Source organism: Hordeum vulgare, chromosome 2H (assembly GCF_904849725.1).
Source record: "Hordeum vulgare subsp. vulgare chromosome 2H, MorexV3_pseudomolecules_assembly, whole genome shotgun sequence".
NCBI classification, from domain to species: Eukaryota; Viridiplantae; Streptophyta; class Magnoliopsida; order Poales; family Poaceae; genus Hordeum; species Hordeum vulgare.
In genome coordinates, this window is record NC_058519.1 from 185,332,516 (window position 1) to 185,359,021 (window position 26,506).

The 26,506-nt window shown below is 45.7% G+C and overlaps 3 protein-coding genes and 2 long non-coding RNA genes across 5 annotated transcripts; 2 read left to right on the top strand and 3 right to left on the bottom strand.

The window, feature by feature from the left end:
• Positions 1 to 657: 657 nt before the first annotated feature.
• On the bottom strand, positions 658 to 5,001 carry LOC123425763 (phenylalanine ammonia-lyase-like). Its single transcript, XM_045109488.1, has one exon. It carries the CDS (start codon positions 3,334 to 3,336, stop codon positions 1,213 to 1,215), a length of 2,124 nt encoding a protein of 707 aa, XP_044965423.1. The 5' UTR covers positions 3,337 to 5,001; the 3' UTR covers positions 658 to 1,212.
• A 3,083-nt stretch (positions 5,002 to 8,084) lies between these two features.
• LOC123425765 lies at positions 8,085 to 8,700 on the top strand. Its single transcript, XR_006621874.1, has 3 exons — positions 8,085 to 8,167; positions 8,287 to 8,342; positions 8,437 to 8,700. It is a non-coding gene; the product is annotated as an uncharacterized LOC123425765 (long non-coding RNA).
• Positions 8,701 to 10,190: 1,490 nt separating this feature from the next.
• Positions 10,191 to 14,534, bottom strand: LOC123425766 (phenylalanine ammonia-lyase-like). Its single transcript, XM_045109491.1, has one exon. It carries the CDS (start codon positions 12,867 to 12,869, stop codon positions 10,746 to 10,748), a length of 2,124 nt encoding a protein of 707 aa, XP_044965426.1. The 5' UTR covers positions 12,870 to 14,534; the 3' UTR covers positions 10,191 to 10,745.
• A 3,083-nt stretch (positions 14,535 to 17,617) lies between these two features.
• LOC123425767 lies at positions 17,618 to 18,233 on the top strand. Its single transcript, XR_006621875.1, has 3 exons — positions 17,618 to 17,700; positions 17,820 to 17,875; positions 17,970 to 18,233. It is a non-coding gene; the product is annotated as an uncharacterized LOC123425767 (long non-coding RNA).
• A 1,490-nt stretch (positions 18,234 to 19,723) lies between these two features.
• On the bottom strand, positions 19,724 to 24,067 carry LOC123425768 (phenylalanine ammonia-lyase-like). The gene has a single exon (XM_045109492.1). It carries the CDS (start codon positions 22,400 to 22,402, stop codon positions 20,279 to 20,281), a length of 2,124 nt encoding a protein of 707 aa, XP_044965427.1. The 5' UTR covers positions 22,403 to 24,067; the 3' UTR covers positions 19,724 to 20,278.
• Between the last annotated feature and the right edge of the window lie 2,439 nt (positions 24,068 to 26,506).

Genomic DNA, 26,506 nt, shown 5'->3' on the forward strand with positions numbered 1-26,506 from the left:
TCCGGCCAAGTATTGTGGCCGAATGCTTCCATCTCACTGACTTAATCTGCTTCTTTGTCTGGTACCTTAAACGGAAACTTCTTAAGTTATTCAGCACTTTCAATCGAACAACAGTTAGGTCTTCCTGCCCACCTGCGTTTTATCAAGTTATTTTTGGTTAATACCACCCCTTTGTGTATAAACCACATAAAGATTTTAATCCTTAGAAGCACTTTGATATTTCAAATGTTGACTCACGGATTGTTTCAGGCATTTAAGGAGTTGATAAAGAAAGTAAAGAGCTGGAATAAAAAACACAGTTTGCTCCCGTTATTAACTGACAGGTTTTGGATAATTTTCTGCAATTCTGGCCAAGTAGTGTGGCCGAATGCTTCCATCTCACTGACTTTATCTGCTTCTTTGTCAGGTACCTTAAAAAGAAACTTCTTAAGTTCTTCAGCACTTACAATCGAACAGAAGACAGTGAGAAAACACTTCTCAACTTATCCTTCAGTCATCAGCCTATCTTTCCCTCAGTTCATCCCAATTCATATTTCTGACACATTTTGGCTGTCCGTTTTTGTTTTCCTCAGGTTAGTAGCAGCTATCTGGTTGTGCTCGCACAGCGGATTATAAAGAGGTTATACCTGGACTTGGAGAAAATGACAGTGTGGCAGATGTGAGTATCAGCATATTTTCCTCAGGTTAGTATCAGACTTGGATAAAGAAACATGGGTCTGATTAGTTTCTGTGACTAGTTCATATGTGCTGAACTCCTGTATATATCCTCTCCTGCTTACTGTTTTTTTTTTCTCTCTGTGAATTATTTCTATCACTACTCCCTTCCCTTCTTGTGCCGGAACATGTATGATACTAACGTAAATTGTTCGAGAATGTGCTTGTATGACAATCACAACCTGGTGGTATTTCTCTCTATTGCAATGCGACGTGATAACTACATACAGCAAGTCTGAGCGTGCTGATTCAGTAGTAGACTGGTTTCTTTGGACATTTTTCAAGAATATCAACATTTGTCAGGAAAATTTGTGCCCTTTCGCTTACACCATCACAAGCTCTAGTTGCTACGTGGCGCCACAAGTATTGCAGAGTGCAATCTTTGCAACATATTAGGAGAGGGAAAAAATGAAATCGAACACAAGTATTGTCAATTTAGAACATGTGGAGCCTTTCAGAGTTCTGAAGCACAGCATTATCTTCTCTTCATCTCCTTGTTTAGCAGATAGGCAGAGGCTCGCCATTCCACTCCTTGAGGCATTCCAGCAGCGCGTCGATGTGCTTGCCCTGGTTCATGGCAACAAACACCTTGTCCACCTCCTCCCCGGGTGACCGTGTCTTCTCTCCTGTCAAGTACACCGTTCCCAGCTCCTCGCGCACGAACCGGTATAGAGGGTACGATCGGCAGTCAGTGATACGGTTCGGTTCTGCAGCGGTGCCATTCTCCACCGCACCTCTAGCAGCCTCAACCTCCTGAGGCAGTGCCGCGTAGAGCTCCTGCTCGAATGTGGCAACCTTGGCAAACACCGAGGTCTCCACGTTGTGCTCGGCCTCACCGTTGGCCAAGGCATGCTCCACCAACACCGCACGCATCTTCTTCATGAGAGGGTAGTTGGCGCTGCAAGGGTCGTCCGCGTATGCAAACACCGCCTCGCGGTCGATTGTTTGAAGCAGGTCCTTCTCACAAAAACGCGCGTTGTGAAGGCCGCCCATGCCATTTGTGATCAGGGTCTTCCTGGCCACTCTTGTGACACAATTCTTGACGGCGTTCTTGACATTCTCCTCGAGGTGGCGTAGGTCGATGGCTTGGCACAACGCAACCAAAAATGTAGAGGACATGAGCTTCAGAATGTCGATGGCCTCGGCAGTCTTCCGGGCCGAGATTAATCCGAGGGAGTTAACATCTTGATTGTGTTGCTCCGCACTCTGGACATGGTTGGTCACTGGGTTGCCCAAGAATTGGAGCTCCGAGCAGTATGAAGCCATGGCGATCTCGGCACCCTTGAAGCCATAGTCCAGGCTTGGGTTGCGGCCACCAGAGAGGTTGGAGGGCAAACCATTGTTGTAGAGGTCATTCACTAGCTCCGAGAACTGGGCAAACATGAGCTTGCCGATCGCAGCAATGGCAAGTCTGGTGTTGTCCATGGACACACCGATGGGCGTGCCCTGGAAGTTGCCGCCATGGATTGCCTTTCCACGAGATACGTCAATGAGTGGGTTGTCATTGACAGAGTTGATCTCCCTCTCGATGGACTTTGTCGCTGCACGGATGACCTCAATTTGGGGTCCGAGCCATTGCGGGGACGTGCGAAGAGCATATCTGTCTTGCTTCGGCTTCATCAATGGGTCGAGCTCACCAAGTTTCTTTGCGAGCATCATGTAGGAGCTGCCCTCTAGGATGTGCTCCATGATGGCCGCAGCCTCGATCTGTCCGGGGTGGTGCTTCAACTTGTGTGTCAGGTGATCGGTGTACTCTGGCTTGCCGTTCATCACTTCACAGAACACGGCCGACAAAACTTCAGCAAGGACACCAAGTATGTTCGCTTCAAAGAGAACAATGGATGCGAGGCCAGAGCCCACAGCCGTGCCATTAACCATAGCAAGGCCTTCCTTGGGCTGTAGCTCGAAGAAGCCGTGCTGGATGCCGGCAATCTTAAACGCCTCCGCGGCATTAACCTTGGTGCCATCGGGAGCCACAGCTACGGCATTCGGACGGCCGGTGACAAGTCCCGCGATGTAGGAGAGCGGGACGAGATCGCCGGACGCCGTGATGGTGCCCCGAAGCGGCAGACACGGTGTAACATTGGCGTTGAGCAGCGTGGCGACGGTCTCAAGAATCTCGAAGCGGATGCCGGAGTACCCTTGGAGCAGGGTGTTGACGCGGACAAGCATCGCCGCGCGCGTGGTGGCCGCTGGCAGCACATGACCGTCGCTGCCGGTGCCGAACGCCCCGGCGTTAAGGAACCTGATGAGCTCCCTCTGCAGAGCGCCGCCCTCCTTGGTCCTCCGATGGGAGGTGGCGCCGAAGCCGGTGGTGACGCCGTAGCTGTCGGTGCCGTTGGCCATGCTGGTCATCACCCAGTCGCTGCTCTCCTTGACACGGCCGCGGGCGGACTCGTCGAGCTCCACCCTGGCACCGCCGGCCGTGGCCACCGCCGCGACCTGGGCGATGGTCAAGCTGGCACCCTCCATAACCACTACCGGCCTGCGGTACTCCTCAACCATGCGCTTGACGGCGTCCAGATGGCTCCCCGACAGCTCCTGCGCCGCCTTCCCCCAGTTGAGCGGGTCAGCACTCCGCGGCTTGGCCACGCAGACACCATCGCTGCCGTTGGCGGCCATTGGTTTGATCAACACTGTATCTTGAAGTCTCGATGGAACCAGGCAGTTGCGAGAGAGAAGGGATGGAGTAGAGACTGGTGCTCTTTACCGTGTCAGCTGGATTTTTGATGTGGCGATTGACTGATGAAATTGTGGAGGAGCCGTGAGGGAGAGAAGAGCTCGCTGGAGTAGGAGAGGTCGGGAGGCTCTTCTTGGATGGAAATGGAGGAGAGGGAGCTATTTAAATAGGTATTGCAAGCAGGGTGGGTGGGGAACGGAACTGGGGATTGGTGTGGACTGTGACCGGGATGGTAGTGTTGACCGCCGGACCTGGCCGGGTGAGCACGAAGGTGGGGTTGGTGACCTCGTGTGCGCGGAGTAGGCAGCTGCTGCGACGATGGGATACCAGTATTATATGCAGTGCAAATGTGGTGTGCGAGGGAAACGCACGCGGTTGCTGGCTGATGCCCGATGGTGATGGTCTTCGTCTGCCATTTTCAGGTCGGCGGCCTTCTTTTGAATTTTGATCAAGTCTGGTTTGGAGATGAGCTCCCATTATTGTTCCAGTCAGTTTTTGATTTATTTCAGTTAAGGGGTGTATCCAAGACTCATTTTTTATGATTTGGTGGGACGTGTTCTTTACAAATGCATGACACATACTGTAGGGAAGCTCTCGGACTTACAACATGGCTTTTGACCGTGGCTTCAAGACGGAATTTTTTTTTAAAAAGAAAATAGCAAGACGGCAAGTTTACACTAGAGATTTAGACGAGTTTTGCTTTTTCACGATTTCATTGACATAAATGTACCATCAAAAGCATGATGAATTATACTTAATTTCTGCATATGTAAAATGCACGCATCCAAAACACAGTTCCTATCTAAAAAAGAAAAAAACAACATATCGACAATTGTAAAGTCCTAAAGACCGACACTATACCTATGTCGAAGGAGGTGGCGGGCAATTCAAAGATTATGTTGTCATCTATGTTGGATAAAAATCTTTCTGACCATACACTCCAACCACATACGCAACACCTTGAACAGATGCTGGTATTCCGTTCGATGTAGCGTAGTCCATTATTGTTCCAGTCAGTTTTTGATTTATTTCAGTTATAATGGGTGTGTCCAAGACTCATTCTTGTATGATTTGATGGGACGTGTTCAATACAAATGCATGGCACGTACTGTAGGGAAGCTCTCGAACTTACAACATGACTTTTGACCGTGGCTTTAAGACGGAATTTAAAAAAAAGAAAGAAAAATAGCAAGACGGCAAGTTCACACTGGAGATTTAGACGAGTTTTGCTTTTTCATGGTTTCATTGACATAAATCTACCATCAAAAGCATGATGAATAATACTTAATTTCTGCATATGTAAAATGCACGCACCCAAAACACAGTTCCTATCGTAAAAAACGAAAAAGCAACATATCGGCAATTGTAAAGTCCTAAAGACCGACACTATACCTATGTCGAAGGAGGTGGCGGGCAATTCAAAGATTATGTTGTCATCTATGTTGGATAAAAATCTTTCTGACCATCCACTCCAACCACATACGCAACACCTTGAACAGATGCTGGCATTCCGTTCGATGTAGCACATATGATCTCTTGGTGATTTTGATAATTCATGACAACATACAGTGTCTCTCGGACTAACATTTTTACCTAGATATTTCAGGAAAAGTCCATGGAGATGCTATGGCTTAAGGTTTATGTGGAGATGCCCCTGGATACAAGAAAGGAACAATGTTGGCTCAAGTTTCAAGCTAGAAGACTCTTTTTTTTTATATTTGTGAGAAATCATTTTTAAGTTCATAGAAAAGTCAATACTATTAAAAGAGGGTGAGGTATTAAAATGAACTGGTTGCTCAAGTGCTCAGAGATAGCCACCAAAAATACTCAGTCATTTCCTCCATAATCGTTCTGTCCAAAGCCACACACACAAAATCGGTGCCACTAGCTTTCCTATTTCGGCACTACCAATTTTCATCTCAGACAGAATCCTAGCCATAGCCACCAAACCGGTGCAACCGAAACAGTATCGGTGCTACCGAGTTTAGGTGACCAACTTTCTGTTGCTTCGGTACACAAAATCGGAATTTTCGAGTTTGGTTATCGGTGTCACCGAGTTGTGTCATCTGACCGAGCCAACTTTTCGGTGCCACCGAGTTGTGTATATCGGTTCCATGGAGATTCAAAAGTTGTTGCCTTTTGTGCAAGTCGGTACCACCGAGTTCATGACTTCGGTGTCACCGAGTTGGCCACTTTAGGTGTAACGGTTGGATTTTGGCTGCTGCCTATATATACCCATCCACCCATCTCTCATTCGTGGGAGAAGCACTCAGAACACACACTTCATTGTCATATCCATTTTTCTGAGAGAGAGCCACCTACTCATGTGTTGAGATCAAGATATTCCAATCCAACCATTTGAAACTTGATGTCTAGGCTCCCCAAGTTGCTTTTCACCAAATCATTCTCTTCTATCCATGCCTATTCCGTGAGAGTGATTTTGTGTTGAGGAGACTATCTTTAGAAGCACAAGAGCAAGGAGTTCATCGTTCTACCACATCTATTACATTTTGAAGGGTGGTGCCTCCTAGATTGGTTAGGTGTCGCTTGGGAGCCTCCTACTTTGTGATGTGGAGTTGAATCAAGATGTTTGTAAGGGCAAAGAGATCGCCTACTTCGTGAAGATCTACCATGAGTGAGGCTAGTCCTGTGTGGACGGAAGCCGTGGTGGAATAAACAAGGCCGCTTCTTCGTGGACCCTTTATGGTTCGAGCCCTCCGTGGACTCTCGCAACCGCTACCCTCCATGGGTTGACGTCTCCACTAACATGGATGTACGATAGCGCCACCTATCGGAACCATGCCAAAAATCATCGTGTTAACCTCTTTGCGTTTGATCTCCGAAACTCTACTCCTTATTACATGTGCAAAGTCTTTACTTTTCCGTTGACATATATGTTGACTAGGATGTGTAGGGTGTACTAGACTTGTTAGAATCATTGAAATCTGCCAACCTTGAAATTGGGAAGGCTAAGATTTTAATCCTATGCAAGTAGTCTATTCATCCCCCTCTAGACACACTTTCTATCGATCCCTCAATTGGTATCAGAGCAAGGTCTCCAAAACCTTGGTTTAATCACCGTTGGAGGAAGATGAATGTGACTAGTTCCGGGATTTTTAGTTGTAGAGTGCCTATTCTCAATGAGGAGTATTATGGACAATGGAAATATGAAATGCTTGATATATTTGATGAGTTCCATTTGCACAAGTATGTTGAATATCCCTATGTGCCTCCCATTGATCCCATACATCCTTCTCATGATTATGAAGGTCATATGCTTGGTAATCTTAACACTGTTAATCTAATCATTAAAGGACTACCAAGAAGTGTGCTTAATCATATGCAAAACTTCGAGTGTGCTTATACCTTGTGGAAAAACTTAGAGGAAAGATATCCAAATTATTCTTTGAAAAATCTTGATATCATTACCCACAAATGCATTGCCTTTCACAAAATGAAGTCAAGTGATCCTAATTTTGATAAATGTCTATTTGATCTTCGTGACCTCATGCGTGCTAAAGGAGATGTCATCACTATTAACAATATCATTATTGAAGCCGTAAATATGAATATTGTGATAGTCAAAATTCTGATGAAACTCTTGTTTATGATGAGGGAACTTCATCCGATGATGATTATGTGGAGCATGGCTACTGCAATGAAGATGAAGCGTTGACAACGAGTACGAGAAGACCATGAGGAACCTTAGTCTTATGGTGAACTTTAGAGACTACATGGCCGGAGGAAAGGAGTGGATACTTGACAGTGGATGCACCGATCACATGACCCGAGATAAAGACATGTTTCATGAGCTCACACCAAACCGCGACCTCGAAGGTATGTGACCTTTGGAGATAACTCCAAGGGTGAGGTACTTGGTCTTGGTAAGCTGGCTCTATCTCATGATAGTTCCATTCAAAATGTCATGCTTGTTGAATACCTTAGGTACAATCTTCTTTTCGTATATAAACTAGAAAACTTTGGTTTCGATGTGCTATTTACGAAAGTTGACTGCTGAGTATTTCGTAGCGACAACCATAACATTGTCTTTACTGGTTTCCATAGAGGTGATCTATAAATTGTCGATTTCACTAAGAAATCCAAACCCCGTACATGTTTTATTGCTAAATCTTCTAAAGGTTGGCTGTGGCATAGAAGATTAGGACATGTTGGTATGCGTAACCTTGACAAGCTTATCAAAGGTGATCATATTCTTGGTGTTAAAGATGTTATCTTTGACAAAGATAGACTTTGTAGTGCTTGTCAAGCAGGAAAACAAGTTGGTGGAAGTCATCTCGTAAAGAACATCATGACTACAAGAAGACCACTCGAGCTGCTTCACATGGATCTCTTTGGTCCTAATGCTTACAAGAGCCTCGGTGGAAATTCTTATGGTTTAGTCATTGTTGATGATTTTTTCAGATTTACATGGGTATTCTTTCTTGATGATAAGTCGCAGGTACAAAAGATCTTCAAGAACTTTGCTCGAAAAGCTCAAAATCAGTTTGAAGTGAAGATCAAGAAGGTTCGGAGCGAAAACGGAGTTTAAGAACACTAATGTGAATACTTTTCTTGACGAAGAAGGTGTCTCACATGAGTTCTTGGCGACGTACACACCTCAACAAAATGAAGTTGTTGAGAGGAAGAACCGGACTCTCATAGATATGGCTAGGACGAGGCTTGACGAATACAAGACTCCAAGACACTTTTGGGCAGAAGTTGTGAATACAGCTTGCCATGCCATAAACCGACTTTACCTACACAAACTTCTTGGTAAAAATGCAGATTGCTCCGGTTATTAACTAACAGTTTTTTGATGATTTTCTGCAATTCCGGCCAAGTATTGTGGCTGAATGCTTCCATCTCACTGACTTAATCTGCTTCTTTGTCAGGTACCTTAAACGGAAACTTCTTAAGTTCTTCAGCACTTACGATCGAACAGAAGACAGTGAGAAAACACTTCTCAACTTATCCTTCAGTCATCAGCCTATCTTTCCCTCAGTTCATCCCAATTCATATTTCTGACACATTTTGGCGGTCAGTATTTGTTTTCTTCAGGTTAGTAGCAGCTATCTGGTTGTGCTCGCACAGCGGATTATGAAGAGGTTATACCTGGACTTGGAGAAAATGACAGTGTGGCAGATGTGAGTATCAGCATATTTTCCTCAGGTTAGTATCAGACTTGGATAAAGAAACATGGGTCTGATTAGTTTCTGTCACTAGTTCATATGTGATGAACTCCTGTATATATCCTCTTGTGCTTACTGTTTTTTTCTTGGTGGTTCTCTCATTGCCTGGAAGACGAAGAAACAGATTGCAGTTTCCCGTTCGAGTGCAGAGGCTGAGTTGCGAGCGATGGCTCTTTTGACGGCAGAGGTGACTTGGTTACGGTGGTTACTTCAGGATTTTGGTGTTTCTGTCACTACACCGACTCTGCTTTTATCTGACAGTACAGGTGCTATTAGCATTGCGCGCGATCCTGTGAAGCATGAGCTCACCAAGCATATTGGTGTTGATGCTTTCTATGTGCGCGCTGCTGTGCAGGATCAGGTTGTTGCTCTTCAGTATGTGCCTTCCGAGTTACAATTGGCGGATTTCCTGACGAAGGCCCAGACTAGAGCACAACATGGCTTTTATCTCTCCAAACTTAGTGTTGTTCATCCACCATGAGTTTGAGGGGGGGTGTTAGAGTTATAATACAACTCATGTACCCTTTTGTATTTATCCCAATATATAAGGGGTTTTCCTGCATATAGTCCATAACCTGTACATGTATATATATTGGCCATGGCCTCATGGTAATACTAAGTTGCTTATTCCTAACAAACTGTAGGTCTAGTCCTTGCCATGCCCGCTCGGCGTTCGTCACACGGCGTTCGTCACATCCATCGCAGACGAAGCGCCAGACCGGTGCGCTCCAGATCGCGGATCTTGTTATTTAATATCAATAGTATGTAAGCACTTCTGTAACCGACAGTATCGCCTTACAGAGCTGTATGGAATGGTTACCAAATGCGATATGTTAACTCACGGATTGTTTCAGGCATTCAAGGCGTTGATAAAGAAAGTAAAGAGCTGGAAGGAAAAATGCAGATTGCTCCCGTTATTAACTAACAGTTTTTTGATAATTTTCTGCAATTCCGGCCAAGTATTGTGGCCGAATGCTTCCATCTCACTGACTTAATCTGCTTCTTTGTCTGGTACCTTAAACGGAAACTTCTTAAGTTATTCAGCACTTTCAATCGAACAACAGTTAGGTCTTCCTGCCCACCTGCGTTTTATCAAGTTATTTTTGGTTAATACCACCCCTTTGTGTATAAACCACATAAAGATTTTAATCCTTAGAAGCACTTTGATATTTCAAATGTTGACTCACGGATTGTTTCAGGCATTTAAGGAGTTGATAAAGAAAGTAAAGAGCTGGAATAAAAAACACAGTTTGCTCCCGTTATTAACTGACAGGTTTTGGATAATTTTCTGCAATTCTGGCCAAGTAGTGTGGCCGAATGCTTCCATCTCACTGACTTTATCTGCTTCTTTGTCAGGTACCTTAAAAAGAAACTTCTTAAGTTCTTCAGCACTTACAATCGAACAGAAGACAGTGAGAAAACACTTCTCAACTTATCCTTCAGTCATCAGCCTATCTTTCCCTCAGTTCATCCCAATTCATATTTCTGACACATTTTGGCTGTCCGTTTTTGTTTTCCTCAGGTTAGTAGCAGCTATCTGGTTGTGCTCGCACAGCGGATTATAAAGAGGTTATACCTGGACTTGGAGAAAATGACAGTGTGGCAGATGTGAGTATCAGCATATTTTCCTCAGGTTAGTATCAGACTTGGATAAAGAAACATGGGTCTGATTAGTTTCTGTGACTAGTTCATATGTGCTGAACTCCTGTATATATCCTCTCCTGCTTACTGTTTTTTTTTTCTCTCTGTGAATTATTTCTATCACTACTCCCTTCCCTTCTTGTGCCGGAACATGTATGATACTAACGTAAATTGTTCGAGAATGTGCTTGTATGACAATCACAACCTGGTGGTATTTCTCTCTATTGCAATGCGACGTGATAACTACATACAGCAAGTCTGAGCGTGCTGATTCAGTAGTAGACTGGTTTCTTTGGACATTTTTCAAGAATATCAACATTTGTCAGGAAAATTTGTGCCCTTTCGCTTACACCATCACAAGCTCTAGTTGCTACGTGGCGCCACAAGTATTGCAGAGTGCAATCTTTGCAACATATTAGGAGAGGGAAAAAATGAAATCGAACACAAGTATTGTCAATTTAGAACATGTGGAGCCTTTCAGAGTTCTGAAGCACAGCATTATCTTCTCTTCATCTCCTTGTTTAGCAGATAGGCAGAGGCTCGCCATTCCACTCCTTGAGGCATTCCAGCAGCGCGTCGATGTGCTTGCCCTGGTTCATGGCAACAAACACCTTGTCCACCTCCTCCCCGGGTGACCGTGTCTTCTCTCCTGTCAAGTACACCGTTCCCAGCTCCTCGCGCACGAACCGGTATAGAGGGTACGATCGGCAGTCAGTGATACGGTTCGGTTCTGCAGCGGTGCCATTCTCCACCGCACCTCTAGCAGCCTCAACCTCCTGAGGCAGTGCCGCGTAGAGCTCCTGCTCGAATGTGGCAACCTTGGCAAACACCGAGGTCTCCACGTTGTGCTCGGCCTCACCGTTGGCCAAGGCATGCTCCACCAACACCGCACGCATCTTCTTCATGAGAGGGTAGTTGGCGCTGCAAGGGTCGTCCGCGTATGCAAACACCGCCTCGCGGTCGATTGTTTGAAGCAGGTCCTTCTCACAAAAACGCGCGTTGTGAAGGCCGCCCATGCCATTTGTGATCAGGGTCTTCCTGGCCACTCTTGTGACACAATTCTTGACGGCGTTCTTGACATTCTCCTCGAGGTGGCGTAGGTCGATGGCTTGGCACAACGCAACCAAAAATGTAGAGGACATGAGCTTCAGAATGTCGATGGCCTCGGCAGTCTTCCGGGCCGAGATTAATCCGAGGGAGTTAACATCTTGATTGTGTTGCTCCGCACTCTGGACATGGTTGGTCACTGGGTTGCCCAAGAATTGGAGCTCCGAGCAGTATGAAGCCATGGCGATCTCGGCACCCTTGAAGCCATAGTCCAGGCTTGGGTTGCGGCCACCAGAGAGGTTGGAGGGCAAACCATTGTTGTAGAGGTCATTCACTAGCTCCGAGAACTGGGCAAACATGAGCTTGCCGATCGCAGCAATGGCAAGTCTGGTGTTGTCCATGGACACACCGATGGGCGTGCCCTGGAAGTTGCCGCCATGGATTGCCTTTCCACGAGATACGTCAATGAGTGGGTTGTCATTGACAGAGTTGATCTCCCTCTCGATGGACTTTGTCGCTGCACGGATGACCTCAATTTGGGGTCCGAGCCATTGCGGGGACGTGCGAAGAGCATATCTGTCTTGCTTCGGCTTCATCAATGGGTCGAGCTCACCAAGTTTCTTTGCGAGCATCATGTAGGAGCTGCCCTCTAGGATGTGCTCCATGATGGCCGCAGCCTCGATCTGTCCGGGGTGGTGCTTCAACTTGTGTGTCAGGTGATCGGTGTACTCTGGCTTGCCGTTCATCACTTCACAGAACACGGCCGACAAAACTTCAGCAAGGACACCAAGTATGTTCGCTTCAAAGAGAACAATGGATGCGAGGCCAGAGCCCACAGCCGTGCCATTAACCATAGCAAGGCCTTCCTTGGGCTGTAGCTCGAAGAAGCCGTGCTGGATGCCGGCAATCTTAAACGCCTCCGCGGCATTAACCTTGGTGCCATCGGGAGCCACAGCTACGGCATTCGGACGGCCGGTGACAAGTCCCGCGATGTAGGAGAGCGGGACGAGATCGCCGGACGCCGTGATGGTGCCCCGAAGCGGCAGACACGGTGTAACATTGGCGTTGAGCAGCGTGGCGACGGTCTCAAGAATCTCGAAGCGGATGCCGGAGTACCCTTGGAGCAGGGTGTTGACGCGGACAAGCATCGCCGCGCGCGTGGTGGCCGCTGGCAGCACATGACCGTCGCTGCCGGTGCCGAACGCCCCGGCGTTAAGGAACCTGATGAGCTCCCTCTGCAGAGCGCCGCCCTCCTTGGTCCTCCGATGGGAGGTGGCGCCGAAGCCGGTGGTGACGCCGTAGCTGTCGGTGCCGTTGGCCATGCTGGTCATCACCCAGTCGCTGCTCTCCTTGACACGGCCGCGGGCGGACTCGTCGAGCTCCACCCTGGCACCGCCGGCCGTGGCCACCGCCGCGACCTGGGCGATGGTCAAGCTGGCACCCTCCATAACCACTACCGGCCTGCGGTACTCCTCAACCATGCGCTTGACGGCGTCCAGATGGCTCCCCGACAGCTCCTGCGCCGCCTTCCCCCAGTTGAGCGGGTCAGCACTCCGCGGCTTGGCCACGCAGACACCATCGCTGCCGTTGGCGGCCATTGGTTTGATCAACACTGTATCTTGAAGTCTCGATGGAACCAGGCAGTTGCGAGAGAGAAGGGATGGAGTAGAGACTGGTGCTCTTTACCGTGTCAGCTGGATTTTTGATGTGGCGATTGACTGATGAAATTGTGGAGGAGCCGTGAGGGAGAGAAGAGCTCGCTGGAGTAGGAGAGGTCGGGAGGCTCTTCTTGGATGGAAATGGAGGAGAGGGAGCTATTTAAATAGGTATTGCAAGCAGGGTGGGTGGGGAACGGAACTGGGGATTGGTGTGGACTGTGACCGGGATGGTAGTGTTGACCGCCGGACCTGGCCGGGTGAGCACGAAGGTGGGGTTGGTGACCTCGTGTGCGCGGAGTAGGCAGCTGCTGCGACGATGGGATACCAGTATTATATGCAGTGCAAATGTGGTGTGCGAGGGAAACGCACGCGGTTGCTGGCTGATGCCCGATGGTGATGGTCTTCGTCTGCCATTTTCAGGTCGGCGGCCTTCTTTTGAATTTTGATCAAGTCTGGTTTGGAGATGAGCTCCCATTATTGTTCCAGTCAGTTTTTGATTTATTTCAGTTAAGGGGTGTATCCAAGACTCATTTTTTATGATTTGGTGGGACGTGTTCTTTACAAATGCATGACACATACTGTAGGGAAGCTCTCGGACTTACAACATGGCTTTTGACCGTGGCTTCAAGACGGAATTTTTTTTTAAAAAGAAAATAGCAAGACGGCAAGTTTACACTAGAGATTTAGACGAGTTTTGCTTTTTCACGATTTCATTGACATAAATGTACCATCAAAAGCATGATGAATTATACTTAATTTCTGCATATGTAAAATGCACGCATCCAAAACACAGTTCCTATCTAAAAAAGAAAAAAACAACATATCGACAATTGTAAAGTCCTAAAGACCGACACTATACCTATGTCGAAGGAGGTGGCGGGCAATTCAAAGATTATGTTGTCATCTATGTTGGATAAAAATCTTTCTGACCATACACTCCAACCACATACGCAACACCTTGAACAGATGCTGGTATTCCGTTCGATGTAGCGTAGTCCATTATTGTTCCAGTCAGTTTTTGATTTATTTCAGTTATAATGGGTGTGTCCAAGACTCATTCTTGTATGATTTGATGGGACGTGTTCAATACAAATGCATGGCACGTACTGTAGGGAAGCTCTCGAACTTACAACATGACTTTTGACCGTGGCTTTAAGACGGAATTTAAAAAAAAGAAAGAAAAATAGCAAGACGGCAAGTTCACACTGGAGATTTAGACGAGTTTTGCTTTTTCATGGTTTCATTGACATAAATCTACCATCAAAAGCATGATGAATAATACTTAATTTCTGCATATGTAAAATGCACGCACCCAAAACACAGTTCCTATCGTAAAAAACGAAAAAGCAACATATCGGCAATTGTAAAGTCCTAAAGACCGACACTATACCTATGTCGAAGGAGGTGGCGGGCAATTCAAAGATTATGTTGTCATCTATGTTGGATAAAAATCTTTCTGACCATCCACTCCAACCACATACGCAACACCTTGAACAGATGCTGGCATTCCGTTCGATGTAGCACATATGATCTCTTGGTGATTTTGATAATTCATGACAACATACAGTGTCTCTCGGACTAACATTTTTACCTAGATATTTCAGGAAAAGTCCATGGAGATGCTATGGCTTAAGGTTTATGTGGAGATGCCCCTGGATACAAGAAAGGAACAATGTTGGCTCAAGTTTCAAGCTAGAAGACTCTTTTTTTTTATATTTGTGAGAAATCATTTTTAAGTTCATAGAAAAGTCAATACTATTAAAAGAGGGTGAGGTATTAAAATGAACTGGTTGCTCAAGTGCTCAGAGATAGCCACCAAAAATACTCAGTCATTTCCTCCATAATCGTTCTGTCCAAAGCCACACACACAAAATCGGTGCCACTAGCTTTCCTATTTCGGCACTACCAATTTTCATCTCAGACAGAATCCTAGCCATAGCCACCAAACCGGTGCAACCGAAACAGTATCGGTGCTACCGAGTTTAGGTGACCAACTTTCTGTTGCTTCGGTACACAAAATCGGAATTTTCGAGTTTGGTTATCGGTGTCACCGAGTTGTGTCATCTGACCGAGCCAACTTTTCGGTGCCACCGAGTTGTGTATATCGGTTCCATGGAGATTCAAAAGTTGTTGCCTTTTGTGCAAGTCGGTACCACCGAGTTCATGACTTCGGTGTCACCGAGTTGGCCACTTTAGGTGTAACGGTTGGATTTTGGCTGCTGCCTATATATACCCATCCACCCATCTCTCATTCGTGGGAGAAGCACTCAGAACACACACTTCATTGTCATATCCATTTTTCTGAGAGAGAGCCACCTACTCATGTGTTGAGATCAAGATATTCCAATCCAACCATTTGAAACTTGATGTCTAGGCTCCCCAAGTTGCTTTTCACCAAATCATTCTCTTCTATCCATGCCTATTCCGTGAGAGTGATTTTGTGTTGAGGAGACTATCTTTAGAAGCACAAGAGCAAGGAGTTCATCGTTCTACCACATCTATTACATTTTGAAGGGTGGTGCCTCCTAGATTGGTTAGGTGTCGCTTGGGAGCCTCCTACTTTGTGATGTGGAGTTGAATCAAGATGTTTGTAAGGGCAAAGAGATCGCCTACTTCGTGAAGATCTACCATGAGTGAGGCTAGTCCTGTGTGGACGGAAGCCGTGGTGGAATAAACAAGGCCGCTTCTTCGTGGACCCTTTATGGTTCGAGCCCTCCGTGGACTCTCGCAACCGCTACCCTCCATGGGTTGACGTCTCCACTAACATGGATGTACGATAGCGCCACCTATCGGAACCATGCCAAAAATCATCGTGTTAACCTCTTTGCGTTTGATCTCCGAAACTCTACTCCTTATTACATGTGCAAAGTCTTTACTTTTCCGTTGACATATATGTTGACTAGGATGTGTAGGGTGTACTAGACTTGTTAGAATCATTGAAATCTGCCAACCTTGAAATTGGGAAGGCTAAGATTTTAATCCTATGCAAGTAGTCTATTCATCCCCCTCTAGACACACTTTCTATCGATCCCTCAATTGGTATCAGAGCAAGGTCTCCAAAACCTTGGTTTAATCACCGTTGGAGGAAGATGAATGTGACTAGTTCCGGGATTTTTAGTTGTAGAGTGCCTATTCTCAATGAGGAGTATTATGGACAATGGAAATATGAAATGCTTGATATATTTGATGAGTTCCATTTGCACAAGTATGTTGAATATCCCTATGTGCCTCCCATTGATCCCATACATCCTTCTCATGATTATGAAGGTCATATGCTTGGTAATCTTAACACTGTTAATCTAATCATTAAAGGACTACCAAGAAGTGTGCTTAATCATATGCAAAACTTCGAGTGTGCTTATACCTTGTGGAAAAACTTAGAGGAAAGATATCCAAATTATTCTTTGAAAAATCTTGATATCATTACCCACAAATGCATTGCCTTTCACAAAATGAAGTCAAGTGATCCTAATTTTGATAAATGTCTATTTGATCTTCGTGACCTCATGCGTGCTAAAGGAGATGTCATCACTATTAACAATATCATTATTGAAGCCGTAAATATGAATATTGTGATAGTCAAAATTCTGATGAAACTCTTGTTTATGATGAGGGAACTTCATCCGATGATGATTATGTGGAGCATGGCTACTGCAATGAAGATGAAGCGTTGACAACGAGTACGAGAAGACCATGAGGAACCTTAGTCTTATGGTGAACTTTAGAGACTACATGGCCGGAGGAAAGGAGTGGATACTTGACAGTGGATGCACCGATCACATGACCCGAGATAAAGACATGTTTCATGAGCTCACACCAAACCGCGACCTCGAAGGTATGTGACCTTTGGAGATAACTCCAAGGGTGAGGTACTTGGTCTTGGTAAGCTGGCTCTATCTCATGATAGTTCCATTCAAAATGTCATGCTTGTTGAATACCTTAGGTACAATCTTCTTTTCGTATATAAACTAGAAAACTTTGGTTTCGATGTGCTATTTACGAAAGTTGACTGCTGAGTATTTCGTAGCGACAACCATAACATTGTCTTTACTGGTTTCCATAGAGGTGATCTATAAATTGTCGATTTCACTAAGAAATCCAAACCCCGTACATGTTTTATTGCTAAATCTTCTAAAGGTTGGCTGTGGCATAGAAGATTAGGACATGTTGGTATGCGTAACCTTGACAAGCTTATCAAAGGTGATCATATTCTTGGTGTTAAAGATGTTATCTTTGACAAAGATAGACTTTGTAGTGCTTGTCAAGCAGGAAAACAAGTTGGTGGAAGTCATCTCGTAAAGAACATCATGACTACAAGAAGACCACTCGAGCTGCTTCACATGGATCTCTTTGGTCCTAATGCTTACAAGAGCCTCGGTGGAAATTCTTATGGTTTAGTCATTGTTGATGATTTTTTCAGATTTACATGGGTATTCTTTCTTGATGATAAGTCGCAGGTACAAAAGATCTTCAAGAACTTTGCTCGAAAAGCTCAAAATCAGTTTGAAGTGAAGATCAAGAAGGTTCGGAGCGAAAACGGAGTTTAAGAACACTAATGTGAATACTTTTCTTGACGAAGAAGGTGTCTCACATGAGTTCTTGGCGACGTACACACCTCAACAAAATGAAGTTGTTGAGAGGAAGAACCGGACTCTCATAGATATGGCTAGGACGAGGCTTGACGAATACAAGACTCCAAGACACTTTTGGGCAGAAGTTGTGAATACAGCTTGCCATGCCATAAACCGACTTTACCTACACAAACTTCTTGGTAAAAATGCAGATTGCTCCGGTTATTAACTAACAGTTTTTTGATGATTTTCTGCAATTCCGGCCAAGTATTGTGGCTGAATGCTTCCATCTCACTGACTTAATCTGCTTCTTTGTCAGGTACCTTAAACGGAAACTTCTTAAGTTCTTCAGCACTTACGATCGAACAGAAGACAGTGAGAAAACACTTCTCAACTTATCCTTCAGTCATCAGCCTATCTTTCCCTCAGTTCATCCCAATTCATATTTCTGACACATTTTGGCGGTCAGTATTTGTTTTCTTCAGGTTAGTAGCAGCTATCTGGTTGTGCTCGCACAGCGGATTATGAAGAGGTTATACCTGGACTTGGAGAAAATGACAGTGTGGCAGATGTGAGTATCAGCATATTTTCCTCAGGTTAGTATCAGACTTGGATAAAGAAACATGGGTCTGATTAGTTTCTGTCACTAGTTCATATGTGATGAACTCCTGTATATATCCTCTTGTGCTTACTGTTTTTTTCTTGGTGGTTCTCTCATTGCCTGGAAGACGAAGAAACAGATTGCAGTTTCCCGTTCGAGTGCAGAGGCTGAGTTGCGAGCGATGGCTCTTTTGACGGCAGAGGTGACTTGGTTACGGTGGTTACTTCAGGATTTTGGTGTTTCTGTCACTACACCGACTCTGCTTTTATCTGACAGTACAGGTGCTATTAGCATTGCGCGCGATCCTGTGAAGCATGAGCTCACCAAGCATATTGGTGTTGATGCTTTCTATGTGCGCGCTGCTGTGCAGGATCAGGTTGTTGCTCTTCAGTATGTGCCTTCCGAGTTACAATTGGCGGATTTCCTGACGAAGGCCCAGACTAGAGCACAACATGGCTTTTATCTCTCCAAACTTAGTGTTGTTCATCCACCATGAGTTTGAGGGGGGGTGTTAGAGTTATAATACAACTCATGTACCCTTTTGTATTTATCCCAATATATAAGGGGTTTTCCTGCATATAGTCCATAACCTGTACATGTATATATATTGGCCATGGCCTCATGGTAATACTAAGTTGCTTATTCCTAACAAACTGTAGGTCTAGTCCTTGCCATGCCCGCTCGGCGTTCGTCACACGGCGTTCGTCACATCCATCGCAGACGAAGCGCCAGACCGGTGCGCTCCAGATCGCGGATCTTGTTATTTAATATCAATAGTATGTAAGCACTTCTGTAACCGACAGTATCGCCTTACAGAGCTGTATGGAATGGTTACCAAATGCGATATGTTAACTCACGGATTGTTTCAGGCATTCAAGGCGTTGATAAAGAAAGTAAAGAGCTGGAAGGAAAAATGCAGATTGCTCCCGTTATTAACTAACAGTTTTTTGATAATTTTCTGCAATTCCGGCCAAGTATTGTGGCCGAATGCTTCCATCTCACTGACTTAATCTGCTTCTTTGTCTGGTACCTTAAACGGAAACTTCTTAAGTTATTCAGCACTTTCAATCGAACAACAGTTAGGTCTTCCTGCCCACCTGCGTTTTATCAAGTTATTTTTGGTTAATACCACCCCTTTGTGTATAAACCACATAAAGATTTTAATCCTTAGAAGCACTTTGATATTTCAAATGTTGACTCACGGATTGTTTCAGGCATTTAAGGAGTTGATAAAGAAAGTAAAGAGCTGGAATAAAAAACACAGTTTGCTCCCGTTATTAACTGACAGGTTTTGGATAATTTTCTGCAATTCTGGCCAAGTAGTGTGGCCGAATGCTTCCATCTCACTGACTTTATCTGCTTCTTTGTCAGGTACCTTAAAAAGAAACTTCTTAAGTTCTTCAGCACTTACAATCGAACAGAAGACAGTGAGAAAACACTTCTCAACTTATCCTTCAGTCATCAGCCTATCTTTCCCTCAGTTCATCCCAATTCATATTTCTGACACATTTTGGCTGTCCGTTTTTGTTTTCCTCAGGTTAGTAGCAGCTATCTGGTTGTGCTCGCACAGCGGATTATAAAGAGGTTATACCTGGACTTGGAGAAAATGACAGTGTGGCAGATGTGAGTATCAGCATATTTTCCTCAGGTTAGTATCAGACTTGGATAAAGAAACATGGGTCTGATTAGTTTCTGTGACTAGTTCATATGTGCTGAACTCCTGTATATATCCTCTCCTGCTTACTGTTTTTTTTTTCTCTCTGTGAATTATTTCTATCACTACTCCCTTCCCTTCTTGTGCCGGAACATGTATGATACTAACGTAAATTGTTCGAGAATGTGCTTGTATGACAATCACAACCTGGTGGTATTTCTCTCTATTGCAATGCGACGTGATAACTACATACAGCAAGTCTGAGCGTGCTGATTCAGTAGTAGACTGGTTTCTTTGGACATTTTTCAAGAATATCAACATTTGTCAGGAAAATTTGTGCCCTTTCGCTTACACCATCACAAGCTCTAGTTGCTACGTGGCGCCACAAGTATTGCAGAGTGCAATCTTTGCAACATATTAGGAGAGGGAAAAAATGAAATCGAACACAAGTATTGTCAATTTAGAACATGTGGAGCCTTTCAGAGTTCTGAAGCACAGCATTATCTTCTCTTCATCTCCTTGTTTAGCAGATAGGCAGAGGCTCGCCATTCCACTCCTTGAGGCATTCCAGCAGCGCGTCGATGTGCTTGCCCTGGTTCATGGCAACAAACACCTTGTCCACCTCCTCCCCGGGTGACCGTGTCTTCTCTCCTGTCAAGTACACCGTTCCCAGCTCCTCGCGCACGAACCGGTATAGAGGGTACGATCGGCAGTCAGTGATACGGTTCGGTTCTGCAGCGGTGCCATTCTCCACCGCACCTCTAGCAGCCTCAACCTCCTGAGGCAGTGCCGCGTAGAGCTCCTGCTCGAATGTGGCAACCTTGGCAAACACCGAGGTCTCCACGTTGTGCTCGGCCTCACCGTTGGCCAAGGCATGCTCCACCAACACCGCACGCATCTTCTTCATGAGAGGGTAGTTGGCGCTGCAAGGGTCGTCCGCGTATGCAAACACCGCCTCGCGGTCGATTGTTTGAAGCAGGTCCTTCTCACAAAAACGCGCGTTGTGAAGGCCGCCCATGCCATTTGTGATCAGGGTCTTCCTGGCCACTCTTGTGACACAATTCTTGACGGCGTTCTTGACATTCTCCTCGAGGTGGCGTAGGTCGATGGCTTGGCACAACGCAACCAAAAATGTAGAGGACATGAGCTTCAGAATGTCGATGGCCTCGGCAGTCTTCCGGGCCGAGATTAATCCGAGGGAGTTAACATCTTGATTGTGTTGCTCCGCACTCTGGACATGGTTGGTCACTGGGTTGCCCAAGAATTGGAGCTCCGAGCAGTATGAAGCCATGGCGATCTCGGCACCCTTGAAGCCATAGTCCAGGCTTGGGTTGCGGCCACCAGAGAGGTTGGAGGGCAAACCATTGTTGTAGAGGTCATTCACTAGCTCCGAGAACTGGGCAAACATGAGCTTGCCGATCGCAGCAATGGCAAGTCTGGTGTTGTCCATGGACACACCGATGGGCGTGCCCTGGAAGTTGCCGCCATGGATTGCCTTTCCACGAGATACGTCAATGAGTGGGTTGTCATTGACAGAGTTGATCTCCCTCTCGATGGACTTTGTCGCTGCACGGATGACCTCAATTTGGGGTCCGAGCCATTGCGGGGACGTGCGAAGAGCATATCTGTCTTGCTTCGGCTTCATCAATGGGTCGAGCTCACCAAGTTTCTTTGCGAGCATCATGTAGGAGCTGCCCTCTAGGATGTGCTCCATGATGGCCGCAGCCTCGATCTGTCCGGGGTGGTGCTTCAACTTGTGTGTCAGGTGATCGGTGTACTCTGGCTTGCCGTTCATCACTTCACAGAACACGGCCGACAAAACTTCAGCAAGGACACCAAGTATGTTCGCTTCAAAGAGAACAATGGATGCGAGGCCAGAGCCCACAGCCGTGCCATTAACCATAGCAAGGCCTTCCTTGGGCTGTAGCTCGAAGAAGCCGTGCTGGATGCCGGCAATCTTAAACGCCTCCGCGGCATTAACCTTGGTGCCATCGGGAGCCACAGCTACGGCATTCGGACGGCCGGTGACAAGTCCCGCGATGTAGGAGAGCGGGACGAGATCGCCGGACGCCGTGATGGTGCCCCGAAGCGGCAGACACGGTGTAACATTGGCGTTGAGCAGCGTGGCGACGGTCTCAAGAATCTCGAAGCGGATGCCGGAGTACCCTTGGAGCAGGGTGTTGACGCGGACAAGCATCGCCGCGCGCGTGGTGGCCGCTGGCAGCACATGACCGTCGCTGCCGGTGCCGAACGCCCCGGCGTTAAGGAACCTGATGAGCTCCCTCTGCAGAGCGCCGCCCTCCTTGGTCCTCCGATGGGAGGTGGCGCCGAAGCCGGTGGTGACGCCGTAGCTGTCGGTGCCGTTGGCCATGCTGGTCATCACCCAGTCGCTGCTCTCCTTGACACGGCCGCGGGCGGACTCGTCGAGCTCCACCCTGGCACCGCCGGCCGTGGCCACCGCCGCGACCTGGGCGATGGTCAAGCTGGCACCCTCCATAACCACTACCGGCCTGCGGTACTCCTCAACCATGCGCTTGACGGCGTCCAGATGGCTCCCCGACAGCTCCTGCGCCGCCTTCCCCCAGTTGAGCGGGTCAGCACTCCGCGGCTTGGCCACGCAGACACCATCGCTGCCGTTGGCGGCCATTGGTTTGATCAACACTGTATCTTGAAGTCTCGATGGAACCAGGCAGTTGCGAGAGAGAAGGGATGGAGTAGAGACTGGTGCTCTTTACCGTGTCAGCTGGATTTTTGATGTGGCGATTGACTGATGAAATTGTGGAGGAGCCGTGAGGGAGAGAAGAGCTCGCTGGAGTAGGAGAGGTCGGGAGGCTCTTCTTGGATGGAAATGGAGGAGAGGGAGCTATTTAAATAGGTATTGCAAGCAGGGTGGGTGGGGAACGGAACTGGGGATTGGTGTGGACTGTGACCGGGATGGTAGTGTTGACCGCCGGACCTGGCCGGGTGAGCACGAAGGTGGGGTTGGTGACCTCGTGTGCGCGGAGTAGGCAGCTGCTGCGACGATGGGATACCAGTATTATATGCAGTGCAAATGTGGTGTGCGAGGGAAACGCACGCGGTTGCTGGCTGATGCCCGATGGTGATGGTCTTCGTCTGCCATTTTCAGGTCGGCGGCCTTCTTTTGAATTTTGATCAAGTCTGGTTTGGAGATGAGCTCCCATTATTGTTCCAGTCAGTTTTTGATTTATTTCAGTTAAGGGGTGTATCCAAGACTCATTTTTTATGATTTGGTGGGACGTGTTCTTTACAAATGCATGACACATACTGTAGGGAAGCTCTCGGACTTACAACATGGCTTTTGACCGTGGCTTCAAGACGGAATTTTTTTTTAAAAAGAAAATAGCAAGACGGCAAGTTTACACTAGAGATTTAGACGAGTTTTGCTTTTTCACGATTTCATTGACATAAATGTACCATCAAAAGCATGATGAATTATACTTAATTTCTGCATATGTAAAATGCACGCATCCAAAACACAGTTCCTATCTAAAAAAGAAAAAAACAACATATCGACAATTGTAAAGTCCTAAAGACCGACACTATACCTATGTCGAAGGAGGTGGCGGGCAATTCAAAGATTATGTTGTCATCTATGTTGGATAAAAATCTTTCTGACCATACACTCCAACCACATACGCAACACCTTGAACAGATGCTGGTATTCCGTTCGATGTAGCGTAGTCCATTATTGTTCCAGTCAGTTTTTGATTTATTTCAGTTATAATGGGTGTGTCCAAGACTCATTCTTGTATGATTTGATGGGACGTGTTCAATACAAATGCATGGCACGTACTGTAGGGAAGCTCTCGAACTTACAACATGACTTTTGACCGTGGCTTTAAGACGGAATTTAAAAAAAAGAAAGAAAAATAGCAAGACGGCAAGTTCACACTGGAGATTTAGACGAGTTTTGCTTTTTCATGGTTTCATTGACATAAATCTACCATCAAAAGCATGATGAATAATACTTAATTTCTGCATATGTAAAATGCACGCACCCAAAACACAGTTCCTATCGTAAAAAACGAAAAAGCAACATATCGGCAATTGTAAAGTCCTAAAGACCGACACTATACCTATGTCGAAGGAGGTGGCGGGCAATTCAAAGATTATGTTGTCATCTATGTTGGATAAAAATCTTTCTGACCATCCACTCCAACCACATACGCAACACCTTGAACAGATGCTGGCATTCCGTTCGATGTAGCACATATGATCTCTTGGTGATTTTGATAATTCATGACAACATACAGTGTCTCTCGGACTAACATTTTTACCTAGATATTTCAGGAAAAGTCCATGGAGATGCTATGGCTTAAGGTTTATGTGGAGATGCCCCTGGATACAAGAAAGGAACAATGTTGGCTCAAGTTTCAAGCTAGAAGACTCTTTTTTTTTATATTTGTGAGAAATCATTTTTAAGTTCATAGAAAAGTCAATACTATTAAAAGAGGGTGAGGTATTAAAATGAACTGGTTGCTCAAGTGCTCAGAGATAGCCACCAAAAATACTCAGTCATTTCCTCCATAATCGTTCTGTCCAAAGCCACACACACAAAATCGGTGCCACTAGCTTTCCTATTTCGGCACTACCAATTTTCATCTCAGACAGAATCCTAGCCATAGCCACCAAACCGGTGCAACCGAAACAGTATCGGTGCTACCGAGTTTAGGTGACCAACTTTCTGTTGCTTCGGTACACAAAATCGGAATTTTCGAGTTTGGTTATCGGTGTCACCGAGTTGTGTCATCTGACCGAGCCAACTTTTCGGTGCCACCGAGTTGTGTATATCGGTTCCATGGAGATTCAAAAGTTGTTGCCTTTTGTGCAAGTCGGTACCACCGAGTTCATGACTTCGGTGTCACCGAGTTGGCCACTTTAGGTGTAACGGTTGGATTTTGGCTGCTGCCTATATATACCCATCCACCCATCTCTCATTCGTGGGAGAAGCACTCAGAACACACACTTCATTGTCATATCCATTTTTCTGAGAGAGAGCCACCTACTCATGTGTTGAGATCAAGATATTCCAATCCAACCATTTGAAACTTGATGTCTAGGCTCCCCAAGTTGCTTTTCACCAAATCATTCTCTTCTATCCATGCCTATTCCGTGAGAGTGATTTTGTGTTGAGGAGACTATCTTTAGAAGCACAAGAGCAAGGAGTTCATCGTTCTACCACATCTATTACATTTTGAAGGGTGGTGCCTCCTAGATTGGTTAGGTGTCGCTTGGGAGCCTCCTACTTTGTGATGTGGAGTTGAATCAAGATGTTTGTAAGGGCAAAGAGATCGCCTACTTCGTGAAGATCTACCATGAGTGAGGCTAGTCCTGTGTGGACGGAAGCCGTGGTGGAATAAACAAGGCCGCTTCTTCGTGGACCCTTTATGGTTCGAGCCCTCCGTGGACTCTCGCAACCGCTACCCTCCATGGGTTGACGTCTCCACTAACATGGATGTACGATAGCGCCACCTATCGGAACCATGCCAAAAATCATCGTGTTAACCTCTTTGCGTTTGATCTCCGAAACTCTACTCCTTATTACATGTGCAAAGTCTTTACTTTTCCGTTGACATATATGTTGACTAGGATGTGTAGGGTGTACTAGACTTGTTAGAATCATTGAAATCTGCCAACCTTGAAATTGGGAAGGCTAAGATTTTAATCCTATGCAAGTAGTCTATTCATCCCCCTCTAGACACACTTTCTATCGATCCCTCAATTGGTATCAGAGCAAGGTCTCCAAAACCTTGGTTTAATCACCGTTGGAGGAAGATGAATGTGACTAGTTCCGGGATTTTTAGTTGTAGAGTGCCTATTCTCAATGAGGAGTATTATGGACAATGGAAATATGAAATGCTTGATATATTTGATGAGTTCCATTTGCACAAGTATGTTGAATATCCCTATGTGCCTCCCATTGATCCCATACATCCTTCTCATGATTATGAAGGTCATATGCTTGGTAATCTTAACACTGTTAATCTAATCATTAAAGGACTACCAAGAAGTGTGCTTAATCATATGCAAAACTTCGAGTGTGCTTATACCTTGTGGAAAAACTTAGAGGAAAGATATCCAAATTATTCTTTGAAAAATCTTGATATCATTACCCACAAATGCATTGCCTTTCACAAAATGAAGTCAAGTGATCCTAATTTTGATAAATGTCTATTTGATCTTCGTGACCTCATGCGTGCTAAAGGAGATGTCATCACTATTAACAATATCATTATTGAAGCCGTAAATATGAATATTGTGATAGTCAAAATTCTGATGAAACTCTTGTTTATGATGAGGGAACTTCATCCGATGATGATTATGTGGAGCATGGCTACTGCAATGAAGATGAAGCGTTGACAACGAGTACGAGAAGACCATGAGGAACCTTAGTCTTATGGTGAACTTTAGAGACTACATGGCCGGAGGAAAGGAGTGGATACTTGACAGTGGATGCACCGATCACATGACCCGAGATAAAGACATGTTTCATGAGCTCACACCAAACCGCGACCTCGAAGGTATGTGACCTTTGGAGATAACTCCAAGGGTGAGGTACTTGGTCTTGGTAAGCTGGCTCTATCTCATGATAGTTCCATTCAAAATGTCATGCTTGTTGAATACCTTAGGTACAATCTTCTTTTCGTATATAAACTAGAAAACTTTGGTTTCGATGTGCTATTTACGAAAGTTGACTGCTGAGTATTTCGTAGCGACAACCATAACATTG